The following is a 16,394-nucleotide window of genomic DNA, read 5'->3' on the forward strand; positions in this document are numbered from 1 at the left end:
AATCCCACCCTACGTGTTATCATATACCTTGTTCGATGCCTTATTTAAAAGATTCCTATATACAGGGCAATAAATATGCCCCAAAATGATTTTACAGTAATCAGAGGGGAAAAAAACAGGTTTCCCCACTTACGAATAACTACCAAGAGACTTGAAGTGGCTACGACAAAACATTTAAGTTGCAGGGAGTTGTAGGTGCTCAGCACCTCTCAGGAACAGGTCCTCTGGCTCCAATTCTCCTGTCATTAGAATGATAGCCTCCCCATAGCACACTGATAGACTAAGATAATACTAAACATCAGCAAAAGTGTGTAGTCTGAGAAAGCTCAGGACTTTTTTCATGTGGTATCATAAACAAAAATCTCACCACATTTTAGGCAATGTCAGCAGGCAGCAGCTGTTGCAAAGGAACATATGTAAATACTGAATTTTTGAGGACATTCAAATATTTATACCAAACTTTCATTTGAGGATGTTTCCTTTCTACCTTGTTGCATGCTGGCTGCTTCTTTCAAGTGTCTAAAGGCCAGCTTTGTTGCCATACCAGGATACAACAAGACCTATTGTTTCCATTAGCATTTTAAATTTTACAAATTTGTGTACTAGTATAATTTCAAAAGTGACCCTACAGATTTAAGTCTTTACTATTTAGTGGGGAGGAGCATCTTTGTATGCTAGTTCTGTAGTATAAAGGTTTCCTTATGCTGAAAGATTCTCCACAGTTGCAACAGTTGTGATTTATTGAATTAAGACCTATTTACATTTTTATGACTATTTAGACAACTGCCAAATAGCCAGATGTATTCAGAAGGAACAGATTAAAGATGAAAATCTAGGTAAATGTATCTTTCAAGAGCAGTGATTGTGTTGTTGCAGCCATGTTGGTCTCAGGATATTAGAGAGGCAGGGTGGGTGAAGTAATATCTTTTTATCTGGAATTTCCAAACCTGAAGAAGAGTTCTGTGTAAGTTCGAAAGCTTGTCATTCCCACCAACAGCAGTTGGTCCAATAAAACAGGGGTTCTCAACCTTTTTCTTTCTGAGGCCCCCCCAACCTGCTATAAAAACTCCACGGCCCAACTGCGCCACCACAACTGTTTTTCTGCATATCCAGTAGATTAAAAGCCAGGGCTCGCATTAGCGGCTAGCAAGCAGGGCAATTGCCTGGGGCCCCACGCCATAAGGAGCCCCTGCGAAGCTAAGTTGCTCAGGCTTCGGCTTCTTCTATGGGAGGTGGGGCTCAGGCTTCAGCATTCTGCCCCTGGGCCCCAGTGAGTTTAACGTTGGCCCTGCTCACTGGTTTATTTTGATGGATCCCCTGAAACCTGCTCACAGCCCCCCGGGGGGCCCGAGACTTCACCCACCTTGTCTTGCTAAGTGACATGATTTTCAGTTATCTAGGAATTTGCATCTATACATAGTATGAGGTCTAAACTGAAAAGCTGCTGCATCTGTACAAGTTGGTGAATTCAGAGTAAGATGTGAGATATTTAGAAAACTCCAACAATGTGAAGTAAGAAAAAGAAAGGAACCTGGCTCCTGCCTCTGTGTCAAGTGCTGATTTAAAATTCCATCCATTTTTACCTAAAAATAAAAATAAATAAAAAATGCAACTGAAAATTGTGGTCTGTTAACACACTCAGACCAATTTTCAGAGGTGCGGTATGCTCAGGCCTCCCAAAATAGGTCACCTGCTTCCTGATAACATCAATTCATTGAATGGGAACTGGCTAATCCACTGACTCAGTGCTCAGGGTTTCTGACTACTAGGCATCTGTGCCTAGTGTAAAGTAAAAATTCCAGATATCTGTATTATATCAGCAAGAGAAAAGGGCTGAAGTTTTAATCTAGCACCAACCAACCAATACTAGTCAGGAAACAGGGAGCTTCTGCATCTTTTTAATAATTTACTCCAAAGTTTTCTAGTTTAACAGTTCTCTTGCCTCAAGCCACAAAAAAAAAGTATAAAGCAGCCTTTTAAACAAGTTCTAATTAAAAAAAAAAAAGTTACCTGTAATACTGAATCCATTTCTATATCCTTGCTGCTCCACAGCAAACATCCATCCTATGATACCTCCAACAGAAGCAAGAGGAAGCAGAGAATACCCCAGCACCTCTGGAATAGTGCTGATAGCAGTGTATGCTCGCCCATGGTTCATCACAACATAAGAATGGAGGTCAGTGTTCTCAAATACAACTGGAACTGGGTTACTTCCTACAAAGATTTTCCCTTTTACTTTCCCATTCACTCGCTGAGGAGAACCTGGTCAATCAAAAACACCAGTGTAAGGTAAAGAATTTCACAAAGTAAAAACAGAATTAACACATTGTTCAGAGCTACATTTTCTAATCGGTATATCAACTTTGTGTAAATAGAAAGTAGAAAATTAGTGTCAACATGCATGGCAAGAGACAGATGCTCACAGAGTTAGACATACAAGCCACCTACAAATGCAGTGTAAAGTTGCATAGGCAATTACGGTTTCATTGCTATGAAAAAGAGAGAGTGGGCTAAGTTACAATAATTAGATCTTGTCCTTTTTCATTTTTCCCAGGGATAGATAGTTGAATAAACAAGCTGTTTTGTTATAGGATCTGCAAATAGTGAATGCTATATAGAAAAACCCGAATGCCATACAGTAAACCCCCTAATTATATAAATTCCTGCCTTCAGAGTCTGCCCTAAAGCAGTGTTTTTCAAAGTTTGGGTCGCGACCCAGTACTGCGTCGCGGCATGTTAGGCACTGGGTCGCCTTGCTTAGCATCCAGGGACCCTAGCAGCTCTGGACAGCACCGCCGACTGGGATGTTAAAAGTCTCATCAGCAGTGCTGCCCAGCTAAGGCAGGCTAAGGCCTACCTGCTCCGACACCACGCTGCACCCAGAAGCAACCAGCAGCGGGTCCGGCTTCTAGGCAGGGGGGCCATGGGGCTCCGCACGTTGCCCCCATCCCAAGCACCAGCTCCGCACTCCAGTTTGGTTCCCAGCCAATGGGAGCTGAGGCGGGGAGGGGGGAGCGGAGCTGCTTGCAGGCCACTGCCTAGGAGCCGGACCTGCTGTGCCGCTGACTGGAAGCCACCAGAGGTAAGTCTGCACCCCAACCCTGCGCCCCAATCCCCTGCCCCAGCCCTGAGCCCCCTCCAAACTCAGAATCCCTTCCTGTACCCCAAACCCCTCATCCCTGGCCTCACCCCAGAACCTGCACCTCCAGCTCAGAGCCCTGACCCCCTCCCGCACCCCAACCTCCTGCCCCAGCCCTGAGCCCCCTCCAAACCCAGTGCCCCTTCCTGCACCCCAAGCCCCTCATCCCCAGCCCCACCCCAGAGCCTGAACCCCCAGCCCAGAGCCCTGACCCCCTGCCCCAGCCCAGAACCCCCTCCCACACGCTGAACCCCTCATTCCTGGCCCCATCCCACAGCCCTAACCCCTGCACTCCAACCCTGCACCCCTCCCACACCCCAAGCCCCTCATCCCTAGCTCCGCTGGGTCTTGGGCATCAACAATTTTCTTCAACTGAGTCCCCAGAAAAAAAGTTTGAAAACCACTGTCCTAAAGTCTCTTCAGTGCTACAGAGTACAAATTTGCTCCTCCTTATTTTAAATTTACTTCTATTAAGCAACCAAGATTTTTTTTTTATGGTTCCTATTGTGGTCACAACAGGCTTTGCTGTATTTAAGGTTACGCTGAGTACCATTATAGTCCCACCTTTTTCATATCTCAACTTTCCTCAAAATTCTGTCATACACAATTAGTCACTAGTGCTGCACAGAGGTAGTATTCTGGATTAGTATTTAGGGTGCTGTGGTATTTTCTAATGTATAAAGTACATGCATTAAGTTACATTAGTTTCAGATCTTATATTTTCCTTGCTCTGGATTGGTTTAAATTTGTAACTAACACTGAGTTAAGTGCAATTTTTGCATTTTGTAAAAACAAGAAAGCAAGGAAAGCTTTTAGTCAGTTACTTAACAGTCAAAATGCATGTATAGATTGAATTACTAGAAGGATTACAAGTGTATACATAAGAAATTCCTTTTTGGATCTCACACAAGCACAATGTTTAAATATAGATCCAACAAAATCAAGCAGCTTAGATCTTTGCTATAGGAGCTGAAAAAGTCAGAGAAACAGGAGTCGTACTTTGACTCCAGTAATAAAAGTCAGACTGTGTACTTTTAAATAAGTTTATTTCTAAAGATGGGCCAAACCAGAACCCTGGATCCTAAACATCCCTGAACTTTTCAAAGAGTAACCAATCTCTAGTTTTCCTTTAGATTTTCAGTTGTCCTAGCAAGCATGGCTGAAAAGCTTGTGTAATTTCTTATTTTATCTCCATTTCTAAATGGAGACATTTTAAAGCATTCAGTTCATTTTTTCACTGTATTATTCAAAGTATCATCTTGGCTGCAATAGTAAAGAGTTACCTGCCCACTGCCTTCAACTTATGCTTTGGGACTGAGGGTGCACAAGCAGCCTTCAATTATTTTTCTCCACACAAAGCCCCATAAACTAAAAATTCAGATACTAACACTGGTTTGTAGTGATTAAAGTGTCAAATATAACAGGCTATTCTAGCCTCTGTACTAGACTGCTGAAGTCTGGAGAGTCTGCTGAGTAATGTGGAAGCTTTGTGTGTGCTGTGATGTGTCTGGTTCACAGAAGCGCAGTGCCCTCAGCTGTGGCAGCCCATTTTAACAAATGATGTGTTAAGTTGCCAACTGTACAATAAAAGCTTTGATAACAAAGCTGTCCAGCTTGTAGTCACAAGAGCTCTACAAACAAACAAACATTTGGTTTCCTAAATGTATGGTATCTAAAGTAGCTAATTTTCCTGAAAAATATTCATTACATTCTAAGAAGTGGGCTGCCAAAGACTGCAGTATTCCCATTTGCTTATATGTGAAATTTACAATCATCCAACACTTCCCAGTTTGTCTGCTTCCTGTTTACATAGAAGGGGTGGGTGGGGGGGAAGAGAAGTAGACTAGACACTGAGGGCACTGGGTTGTTAATTGTTTATTCCAGTGAACATATGTTCCAGACAGACGTTTACATATTTTCTTCACCCCATAACTAAATGGAAAAAATGTACTTTTCCAAGCAATAAATATTAGGAAGGGTAACTTCCATCCAGTTTGGATCAATCTTGCATTCAGCATCAGCATTCATGTTAGTGGGGTGAATGTTTTTCAAAAAGGCTTCTACTATGGAGCATTGCGCATTGCAATACCCCGTAAAAGAGGAATGCCTCATCATTACTGAGCGCCTACACTCTACAGCCAGCAGGATGAGAGAGAGAGAGAGAACCTCAGTGCAGTACTGTTAGCCTCATCTGTGTCAGTCAAATAAAGTCTCAAGAATGTTCCCAAGGAACACAGTGCAACTTCTTGTAGTAAGATACAACACTTTACTGTAGATAACAAAAACATTTAAATCAGAAAAGCAGCAACCTCACCCCTTTCTGTACTAAAGAGGGTTTTAAAAAACCCATTGCCTATTTATCCATATAACCGTATTACAACATTAAATGTCTCATACAAAATGTTAGTATAACTATTTAGTTTTGAAAAATTACATTACCTTCTGCTACACATTGCCTGCCATTTCCTTTGTAACCAGCAATACAACTGCAACAATACCCATTTGGATAGTCTCTGCAAACAGCATGAACGGAACACTGATGACGGTTGTTAGCACAGGTCTGTTGGACATCTGTATGGTAACGGAACACTGTAGGAAGAAAGACCAACCAATTATTATTCTGCATATTACATTACAGCCATAACAACATCTATAAAGAGTCACAATAGGGCCAACTAGAACACAACACAATTCTGAGTTAGCTTCAGAATTCCGTTGTGCCCATTTGATCAGCTTTTAGGAAGGGCAAACAACTGCAATAGATTTTTGCTTGCCTTGCAATATGTAGCTAATTTGCCCAAATATTCCAGTAAAAGGAACTAGGCCAGATCCTCAGCAGCTGTAAATCAGTGGAGCTCTACTGTCTTAAGTTATGTCAATGGAAGTACACCAATTTATGCCAGATGTCAATCTGGTCCTTAAGCTAAACATGGGGAAAGTTTCTCAAGGTTCTGGTTTCCCGCCCACACCAGAAGGGACAGTGTGGTGTTTAGATGTTGCTTGTAATTATTAGAACTGGAAGCACTGGCTATTGGGAGTCTGAAAGGACAGGAAACAGGAAGGAGGGGGGAGGAGTGGAGGAGGCTGAGTAAGAGTCCCGAGGGTGCAGCAGCAGCTTGGTAAAGAGGTTTCCACTTTAAAAATAAAGTCCAGTTGAAGTTTGTTAGTACCTTGCCTGGTTACCACAACAGACAGCCCGTGCACCCACTGTCAAAACACACACCTGTGCTCTTCCAAGCTCACAGATATAACAATCCTCACATCTGAGGTCAGGGAACATTCTGAGTCCTGTCATTCAAATAATTATTCAGTGTCACATTCAGCTTCACATTCGCTATATTCATTGCCTCAACAAGTAGCATTGCTAGTATAGAGCTGTTAAACACACAAAACCAGGGAATCCTAAATTGTAAACAGCCTTTTGTAGTGGTGGCTCAGGGTTCTCTGACTTTATCAAGTCATCTGTGTTCTATAAAGAGTTTATAAAGTTATATTTCTGTGAAAACAGTTTGTACCATACACACACAATCCCTACTAAGTGCAGCAACATATTGCAACAGTTAAAATGCAGGTCATTACTTTAACAACCATAATAACCAAAACAACTTAGATCAAAAATGTTGTTAAGACAGAGATACCTTTGAGACTATATTGCCCTTCAGAAGTATTAATACACTTATTCCACAGAGACACTAGTTTCTCCACGGCATTCGATCATGCAAGCTACTGAGAATAGACCCATTGCGGGACAAGTCTGTGGTAAGCACGACTGGCCATACATGTTTGTGGTCAAGTATTACAATTGGACTTGAAACTGTCCACACATCCCCCTAACATTGCCAAAACTAAATAGCTTTGTCTGGAATTTCAGAGGTCTAAGGGCAAATCAAAAAGAAAGAGCCAATTTGGGGTGGAGGAGGCAGTGGGAAGCCATTCTGGGGGGAAAATAGGCTATATCCAGCAGCTTAGAGAGCACTCCTTAAATAAATCTACTTTTCATGCTTCCCACACAGATCTTTCATTGACACCCTCCCATGATGGGGGAAGCGAAAACAAGTGGATAAGGGGGGATAGAGGAGGCTGATCTCAGGACAAAGTGGAAGCCACACTGGGGTGTTAGGGTGGGAGAATGAGGTATAAGTGGGAAAGTCAGGTGCCAAGAGCCTAAAACAGTACAAATGACTTTACCAATCCCAGTTTCCTCAATATCTTCAATATCTTCCACGTCTATAATCTGAGAATACTGCTGAGGGAACGGCTGGACCTGAAACTGAGGTGGCATTTTCCCAGTTGAGAGTTCTGGCTGTTGACTGAAAGAGGATTCTCTTGGAGGTGTCTCTGTTGTTATAGTTTTGTGTGGTGGCTGTAAGTCATCTTCTGAAGCTGACTGAGGAATTCTATATGTAATATGTTGTTGATCCCCTCTTCTGCTGGGAACATCATATTGGACCTGTTGCGGGCTTATTTCAACCAAGTCACGGTGCAATACAGCTGGTTTTGAGGTGACCTCCTGATACTGTTCATCATCACCAAATTCTGGACTGATGCTGATTTTGGCAGGCACAATGCTATTAGATGAACTACCAATCTCAAAAACCCAGATTCCTTTCCTTCCAGAATTGCTGCTCCTAGAAAGAGAGCATAACCATACTAAACAAGGGGTCAAGTAAACATAACAATAAATATAAATTCTATATGAAAATCACTACATATTTGATTCTATACTCCACTGATAAATACAACTACAAATTGGATGAATCATCAGACTTATACAAAATACAGCTAAAGGCACACGGATGGAATTTTTAATATACACTGAGAACGAACTTTTTTAGAATTTATCTGGAGCTAGGGAGGGTTGGGAAGAAAAGGTGGTATAATTTGGCCCATGTTCACCTTGATAGCAGCACTCTGAACTTTCTGAACTGCTCTCTTTCCTTCCTGTCCTTTTCCCCACAAAAACAGAGGCAGGAGTGCTGGAACAATTTGTATAGTGGGAGCGCTGAGAGCCATTGAACCAAACTGTAAACCCTATATATGATGAAAACCACTTCAAGCCCAGGGGAGTGGCAGCACCCCTATAGACAGTTCCAGCACCTATGAACAGAGGTCAAGACTTTTCAAAAAGGGATGCCTAAAGTTAGGCTTCTCAGAAAGTGTCCCAAATTTCAAAAGGGCTGTGCACCCAGTAGCTCCCACTGAAGACAACATCAGCATCCACTTTTGAAAATCTTGGTCAAAAACGTCTCATTTTTCAAAAAGAACAGGAGTACTTGTGGCACCTTAGAGACTAACAAATTTATTTGAGCATGCATCCGATGAAGTGGGCTATAGCCCACGAAATCTTATGCTCAAATAAATTTGTTAGTCTCTAAGGTGCCACAAGTACTCCTGTTCTTTTTGCAGCTGCTACTCTGAAACCTGTCATTTTTCAAAAACGCTGATCAAATGTTATGATTTCTAATACAATGGCTAATGAAATCTTATTAACTATGACATTTTCCTCACATTGCAGACTGCATAAAAACATGTCAGACAGTAGAAAAAACTGGGATCTGGGTTTGTTTATTTATTTATTTTAAAAGCATACTCCTGCAGGTTTCTGATGGACTCTTCATCATTAGCAACTGTATTGTAGGATCCTGGTTTTATCCACAAGTAGTAGTTTGTAGCAGCTTGACTAAAGCCAACTGTAGCAGGAATGTTTTCCTCAGCATTCTTGGAGTGTGCACTGTAGAACTGCAAACCATCTTCTGGATAAAGGAAAACAGCATAGGAACTGGAATCAGAAGACGCTAAAACAGCCTGGAATGTGTTTCTCTGTGGGGAAGATTTAAATTCCATTTACTTGTGGGAAAATATTCAAGATTAGAAAAAAAAGAAGACACTTTATAAAACAAATTCAAGATCTGGGTTCACACAATGGGTTGTGCATTACACAATTATTAGAGACTGTTAAATTCCTTTGAGAAGTTTTTCAAAGAAACAGATTTAATTTTTTTTTCCCAAAAACACATTTGTTTTGACTATGCTTAAATGTCACAATCAAAGTCTTACCGCAGATAAACTGAAGTCAATGTAAAATAGCCATTAGGATGCTTAAAAAAGCCCTAAGTTCAGTACTATGTTTAGCAAATTGAAAAGTCCCTTTAACAGAAAAATGGAGTGGATTGGCTGTTCCTGGAAGATCTTGTATCAAATTTAGATGCTAAATTACAAATATCTGCACAGAATAGCATATTGAATTTACAGCTTCCGCAAAATTAGGCAAAAAAAAAAAGGTTCAGTTTTCAAGTGAGAAATGTCCTTACACAATGACCAGGTGATATCAAATACTCATACTGACTTTCCAAAATTACTACATTTTCATTTATTAGATGTTTTACAATCAGAGTTTTCTGTTTCAAAGACTTAAATCTCAGCTGAAGCTCAACATGGAGATTAAAGCAATATCCACAGAAAGGGAGCAGAGAAACTATCATTTTAAACTCTCTAATTCAGTACATTCTGGGGCATCTCAGGCCCCACATGGAGATGAAGAAGCCACTGGTGTGCAATGAGGGGCAACACACAATACAGGACCCCTCACAGTGCATGCTGTACTGGATAACCAGCAGCAATGTTCAGGATATTTGTCAACCAAACAGATCATTCCTTTCATAAAGCCCAGTTTATACTAAGCCAATAAATAAATAAAAATGACCAAATTAAAAAACAAAAAAACAAATAAACCCTCAAAGCTACCAGATGTCAAGGAATCAGCTGGCCTAGTGGTACTGCACTGGACTGTAAATGACGTATGTTTAGATGCAGACAGCACATCCAATTTTGAATTCTGATCTGCATTTTTTATTTTAGGGCTGTCAGGTGGGGAGAGGATTTTGGAGAAGTATTTTATTATTTGTTGGTAGAGAACATCCATGCCACTGCACTCACGGCCCTTGCTGAGACAGTGTTCCAATGAGGGCCATTTATCTGACTTTAGCTGTTTACCACTGCCCCAGGATGGGCCCCATTATAGGGAAGGTGGATGCTATGCCCATGGCCTAGTCAGACACAAGAAACTGATATTTGGCAAAACAAGGCCCTGATGCTAGAAAGACAGAAGCACATGCTTAGCTTTACACACTGGGAGAAGTCCCATTGACAATGGAGCTAATCTCAGTACATAAAACAAAGCATGTGCTTACATCTTTGCAGAATGGGACCTAAAAGATTTAGAAGGTGGGGTGGGGAGGAGGGATTGTGGCTCTCAATTAAATTGTGAGGTTAAGTCCTAAGCATACATGGATCATCATACATGTATCTTAAAAGAGTCTACTATGGAAGGCCTGATTTCAGATATGCGAGTTTGTGGTGAATGAGATGTGATCAACCCAAAAAGAGATCAAGGGCTAGATTCACAAGAGGACTTAAGTGCCTAACTGCCACCTTAGACACCTAAATCCCAGAATCAGGCCCCACTGGGATTCAAAGCCTCTGCTCAGCTCCCCCCCCCGCCCCCCAAACCTGTAGGCACCAAAACTCGCTCAATGCCTCAACTGCAGTATAAGTTCACCAGGTATCTGTTTTTGCCTGAGCACATGCACTGCAGCCCCACACCAGACACCTAAGCCCCGGAGCAATGCACGAACCAGGGAAAGACAGACATACAGTCCTCCGCCTAACCAGCCTGCAGGGCCTGGTCTGGAAAGCATGTTCAGAGATCAGCTACCAGATCAGGCCCTTATAGAGATGTTTACACAAAGACTGAGGCGTGTACACAAAGGAGGGAGCAGGGGAGAACAACCTTCCTCATAACCTTTTGCCCAGTGGTTAGGGTACTCATCTGGGATGTGGAAGACACCCAAGTTAAGTACCACCCTCCAACTGAGACACAGGAAAGATTTGAAGTGGGTTCTGCCATCTCTCAGGTGCATACACTAGCCACTGGGGCATGGTATATTCTAGTGCGGAGCTCTCTCAATCTCCCCTGTTGAAATGGGGATAAATAAATTGTAAAAAGAGAGTCACTGGAGTAGGAAGACTGAATCCTGGGTCTCCCACCTTTCAGGTGGGTGCACTAAACATCAGGCTACAGAGTCAGTCTCATACTTACCTGCTTGCTCGGCCCAATGAGTGCAACAGTTTCAACAGGAGAGCCAGAGAGAACAATGTCAGAATATCCCACAGCCCAGTGGTTAGGGTGCTGGCAGCAGAGACCAGTTCAAACCTCCTCTCTCCATCAGGGAGAAGAGGGACTTGAACTGGGGTTTTTCCACATGCCAGATGAGTACCCTAACCACTGGGCTAAACATTATGAGGGTGCTGCTGCGCCTCCTCCCTCCCTGCTAGTTTCTTACTAAAACAATGTAGGCACCTCACACCAAGAGAGCATTTTCCACTGAGAATCTCATGTTGTAGGAGGCACTTCCCTGTGGCCCAGACTTAGGCGCCTATCTATGTATGAGACGGGGGAAATGCTTCACACACCTGCCTTGGTTTAACATCTTCCACCTTTGGTGAGGCATCACCAGGGACGGCTCCAGGCCCCAGCATGCCAAGCGCGTGCTTGGGGCGGCATGCCGCGGGGGGGCGCTCTGCCGGTCGCCGGGAGGGCGGCAGGCGGCTCTGGTGGACCTCCCGCAGGCGTGCCTGCGGAGGGTCCGCTGCTACCGCGGCTCTGGTGATCCACCAAAGCCGCGGGACCAGCGGACCCCTGGACCACCGGAGCCGCCTGGCGACCGGCAGAGCACCCCCAGCGGCATGCCGCCCTGCTTGGGGCGGTGAAATGTCTAGAGCCGCCCCTGGGCATCACCTAGTGTGCTGGTTTTTGTGAATCCCATTCTAAGATACCCATCTCTTCCATTCATTGTGTAGGGAGCTTAGGTGCCTAAATCCAGCATTTGTGAATCCCAGTCATTTTCTAGGCACCTGAACGTTAGACCTGATGATATTGAGTGTCACCACATTAAGTTTCTTTGTTAATTTAGCCCCCAAAGTCCAGGTTTTAGTACATCTAAGTTCCCTGATTATTCCAAGTATCTGGCACATTTTGGGGTGTTATAGAAGTTAACATAACAGTTCAAGGATAATTTGATGTTGAATAAAAAGGTAAAAATATGGGAGCTTTGTCCTCATCTCTGCCCATATGCTACAAGCCAGACTGCTTACATCTTTTAAATATGTCTGAGAAACACCTCCCAAAAATTTCCTTCTCATGAATGCTGGGATAAGCATATAAAGCAAAGCGGTAAGGTATTTAAAGTTAAATAATTTTCTTTTTGAAGTATGAAATATTACAATTGACACTTAAAACAATGGACCATGGAGTTACACTTCTTTTGCACCTGGTCTATCTTAGAGCTCTGTCTAATATTCACCTTGCCTTCCAGAGTGGGGTCTTCTCCAGGTACATGGTAAGGAGCCACAGATGTCCAGGTAACAATGACAACACTGCTTGGATCAAAAATGGCCTCAGGGAAACCTCGCTGGATATGGTCTGCAGCAAGCTGTAAGACGTCAGGGGATGAATCTTCTCTATAAAACACCTTCCCACGTCCATCTGTAGTGTCCAGATCAGCCAAAAATGGAGCAATAGCTCCAAAACTGAGTGGGAATTGACCAAGGTATTCTTCTTCTTTTGATGGTTCATTCACAGCAATGATCCCATTAGTGGCCACCTAATAGAAAGGATAAAATCATTTAGACAGGGCAGTAAGTATTGTTCACACGGCTATTTCACAAGTCTACACACTTTTGTAGTATTTTCAAACTCACTGAAACATTTCCGGTTCTTAAATACCTAATCTCATAAATACAAGCTTCAGCTTCAATGATACCGGTAAGTCAAGTTTACCAACCTGTAGGGCTATTCCAAAAAACACTTTTTATATCTATTTGGAGGGATCCTGGGGTTTTAACTTCTCATGGTTCAAGAACTGAACATTCTTTTCTCTGAAGGGTAAGATTTCAAACAGCTATATTTCACAGGCTACCACATTCGCCTCCGCTTCTGGCAAATCAGTACAAAATAACTACATCTCACAAACTCCAAAACTCTCGATCTTTATAGATCAAAACCCAGTGCATGCAGTCTTTTGTATGGATTCCCTTAGATGACTAGATACTAGCCATTATGCTATTAAAAATGTTTACATAGGAGTGCTGCTAGGTATGGAAACTTAAGGAAGATGGCACCCTGGGCAAGCTTGTATTTTGGTGCCCCTGGCACCCACTGCCTCTCCCACCCCTTATTCATCACTCCTACCCCCTGCCACCTTCCCATTAATCCCCCCCCCCATCGCCGCTGGCCCCCACTGCCTCCCCAGGTGCCTGATGCCTTCCCCACCCCCATTGCCTCAAGCTCCTTTCTGCGGTCTTGCACTCCAGGCTCGCCCCACTTCTTGCCTCTTGACCACAGTACCCCCTGATCATGGTGCCCTGGGCCCACCCATAAGGACAGCCCTGGATGGAAGAAATGAAGTAAATATTCAAACTTAGAATTTTAGAATGGATAAATAAATACCTTGGACAATTACTTTGTTGACTAACCAGTGAGCCAGATTCTCACCTGATGCAAGCTGGTGTAATTCCATTAATGTCAATGGGACTATTTGGATTGACACCACCTTAAAATCTGGACCATACTACTTCCACAGTGTAAGACCTAGGAGCGATAGTATGCATGACATTATACACTTGTAGGAGAGATTGGGGCTGATGAAAGTGAGGGATCAACAGCATCATCATGTGCCCCCAACAGCAGGAACAGAGATGTTGTGCAACTTTCCACAACAGATCAGCCATTAGATCTTCCTCCTAACTTCCCTGCCTAGGGCTTTGTGCAGTTTGCACAATCAAGCCATTCCTCACATTCCTTCCTTGCAGTCAAGGTTGCTGCAATTTTAGACTCTGTCTACACTGGCAAGTTTCTGCACAGTAAAGCAGCTTTCTGAGCTGTAACTCCCAAGGTGTACATACTGCCAAGCCATTCAGTGTGCAGAAACTGCGCAGTTGCAGCGCTGTAAAAAAAACCACTCTGGCAACAAGAGGTGTACAGCTTTCTGCGCTGGGGCTACAGTGCCATGGTGCCAGTGTAGACACTGTGGTCAATTACAGAACTGCAACTGGGCTCAGGGAGATGTCCTACAATGCCTGTTCTCCCCTCTCTAGTCATCAGTTTGAACTCTACTGCCCTGCCCTCAGGTGACCAACCGTCATCCCCACCCCATAAATTCCTTTGGAATTTTGAAAGTCCCTTTCTTGTTTGCTCGGTGATGCGTGCAGTGGTCTCAGCACGTCTTTCCAGGTGGCCATGCCTGCTCCATGCACCAGGTGATCCCCCATTTGGAGCAATGCCAAGCTGCTGGACCTCATCAGCATTTGGGGAGAAGAGGCTGTGCAGTCCCATCTGCGCTCCAGCCATAGGAATTATGATACATACAGACAGATTTCACAATGCATGACAGAAAGGGCCCCTGATCGGAACACATGCAGTGCAGGGTCAAACTGAAGGAGCTGCAGAACGCCTACCACAAGGTGTGGGAGGCAAACTGCTGACCGGTGCTGCGTCCATGAGCTGCCAGTTCTACAAAGAGCTGGATGCGATACTTGGCGGCAATCCCACCTCCGCTGCAAAAGTCACTGTGGATATTTCAGTGGCTCGTGTTCCAGTTGAGAGTGGACCAAGCCAGGAGGAAGAAATCTTGGATGAGGATGTGGAGGGGGAGGGGGAGGGGGACCCAGAGGCAGAGGATGACTCGGAGGTCAGAGATGCATGCAGCCAGGAGCTCTTTTCTACCCCAGAGAAGGCTAGCCAGTCACAGCTATCAGATGTTGGCAAAGTGCAAACAGGAGAGGAGGCCCTGGTAAGTGGATTTCATTTTGGGAATCGCTGAAGCAAGTTATTGGGGGAAGGAGGGTTGCAGAAAGCAGGCTTGTCTCCCACCACATGCCTAGTTTGAGTGGCGGAACAGGGTGTTGATTGACTCCCTCGCTTCACGGGAATCTGCCTCAGAGATCTCCAGGAAACTCTCATGGAGATACTGGGCAATCCGCTGCCGCAGGTTCTTTGGCAGAGCAGCTTTGTTTCTTGCTCCATTAATGGTAACTTTCCTGCACCACTGTGCTGTCACTGGGGGTGGAGTGGGAACAATACCATTGCTGTACAAAGGTGAGCCACATAGGGGCCAGGGCGGAAGACGCAGTCTTGGAGAAGACCCTCCCTTCATTCCCTCCCCACCCTCAGCAGTCAGATATCTTCCATAATGAACATACCCTGTGGAAAGTATGGGGACAGGAATGATTATCAGGCTCTCCCTACGAGCCACGTGCCCAGTATACAGCAGGGTCCAGGAAGAGTGATTTACCCTTCCCTTGTGGCTACTCACCATTTTGGGGGTCTGTGGCTCATGTGTGCTTGCCTGGTCAGCCAGTTAGTGAGCACTGGCTGTGTTTTAAATCACTGAGTCAGTGGTCTCTGTGTTGCAAACAATACTGCTTCTGTAAAATGTTGCGTTTAAACTTCACAGAGATGACCTTGGGATAGGGTTACCAGATAGCAACTGTGAAAAAACGGGACAGGGGGTAGAGGGTGATAGGTGCCTATATAAGAAAAAGTCCCCAAAAATGGGACTGTCTCTTTAAAAACGGGATAGATGGTCACCTTACCTTGGGAGCCCAGCCTCTCTCTTTGTTATCGGTGGCTGAATGGCTGCGCAGAATTAGAAAGGGGCCAAGAAGAACTGCGTGATATTATGATGCACTCCGCGGCCAATAAGCAGGAACTGAAGGAGTGGCGGGACAGCGAGATGAGGGACCGAAAGGAGAACGCAGCATGCCAGAATGAAGCCACGGAGCGGTTCTTAAATGTTATGAAGCACCAAGCAGACGTGCTCCAGGCGATACTAGGTCTGAAAACCAAGCACTTCCACGCCCGCCCTCCCCTGCAGCTGCTGTCGCAAAATTCTTTCCCATGCTCCTCCCAGACACCACTAACACACTCTTATCAACCTCCTGGCTCCAGTCTATATCCACGGCATTCCACTCCTCCTCCCTCACAGTCCAGCAATGCTGACTCCCACTACCCACCGCACTCAACACCCATCCCTCTGCAGTTTGGCCCTGCTGAAGTACAGTACCCACTGCATTGTATTCCAAAGGAGAAGGCTGGATATGATCCCTGGACATATACAAATCTTTAGCCATCTTGGGACCCCACCTCCTCCTGGGACCTTCCCTTCCCCCATGCCCCTCACTGCTGATATATTTTTTT

General features: G+C 44.3%; 1 protein-coding gene across 1 annotated transcript in view; it reads right to left on the reverse strand.

Annotated features, from left to right (window-relative positions):
• Window positions 1–16,394, reverse strand: part of NID1 (nidogen 1) — an 80,032-nt gene that overhangs the window by 54,715 nt on the left and 8,923 nt on the right. Inside the window, exons 2-6 of the mRNA XM_045010103.1 lie at window positions 12,502–12,801; window positions 8,730–8,959; window positions 7,328–7,767; window positions 5,579–5,728; window positions 2,011–2,262 (exon numbers count right to left, since the gene is read on the reverse strand). Coding sequence (XP_044866038.1) covers window positions 2,011–2,262; window positions 5,579–5,728; window positions 7,328–7,767; window positions 8,730–8,959; window positions 12,502–12,801 — 1,372 coding nt within the window. The remainder of the gene's footprint in view (window positions 1–2,010; window positions 2,263–5,578; window positions 5,729–7,327; window positions 7,768–8,729; window positions 8,960–12,501; window positions 12,802–16,394) is intronic.

This window comes from Mauremys mutica, chromosome 3 (genome assembly GCF_020497125.1).
Source record: "Mauremys mutica isolate MM-2020 ecotype Southern chromosome 3, ASM2049712v1, whole genome shotgun sequence".
Lineage (NCBI taxonomy): Eukaryota > Metazoa > Chordata > Testudines > Geoemydidae > Mauremys > Mauremys mutica.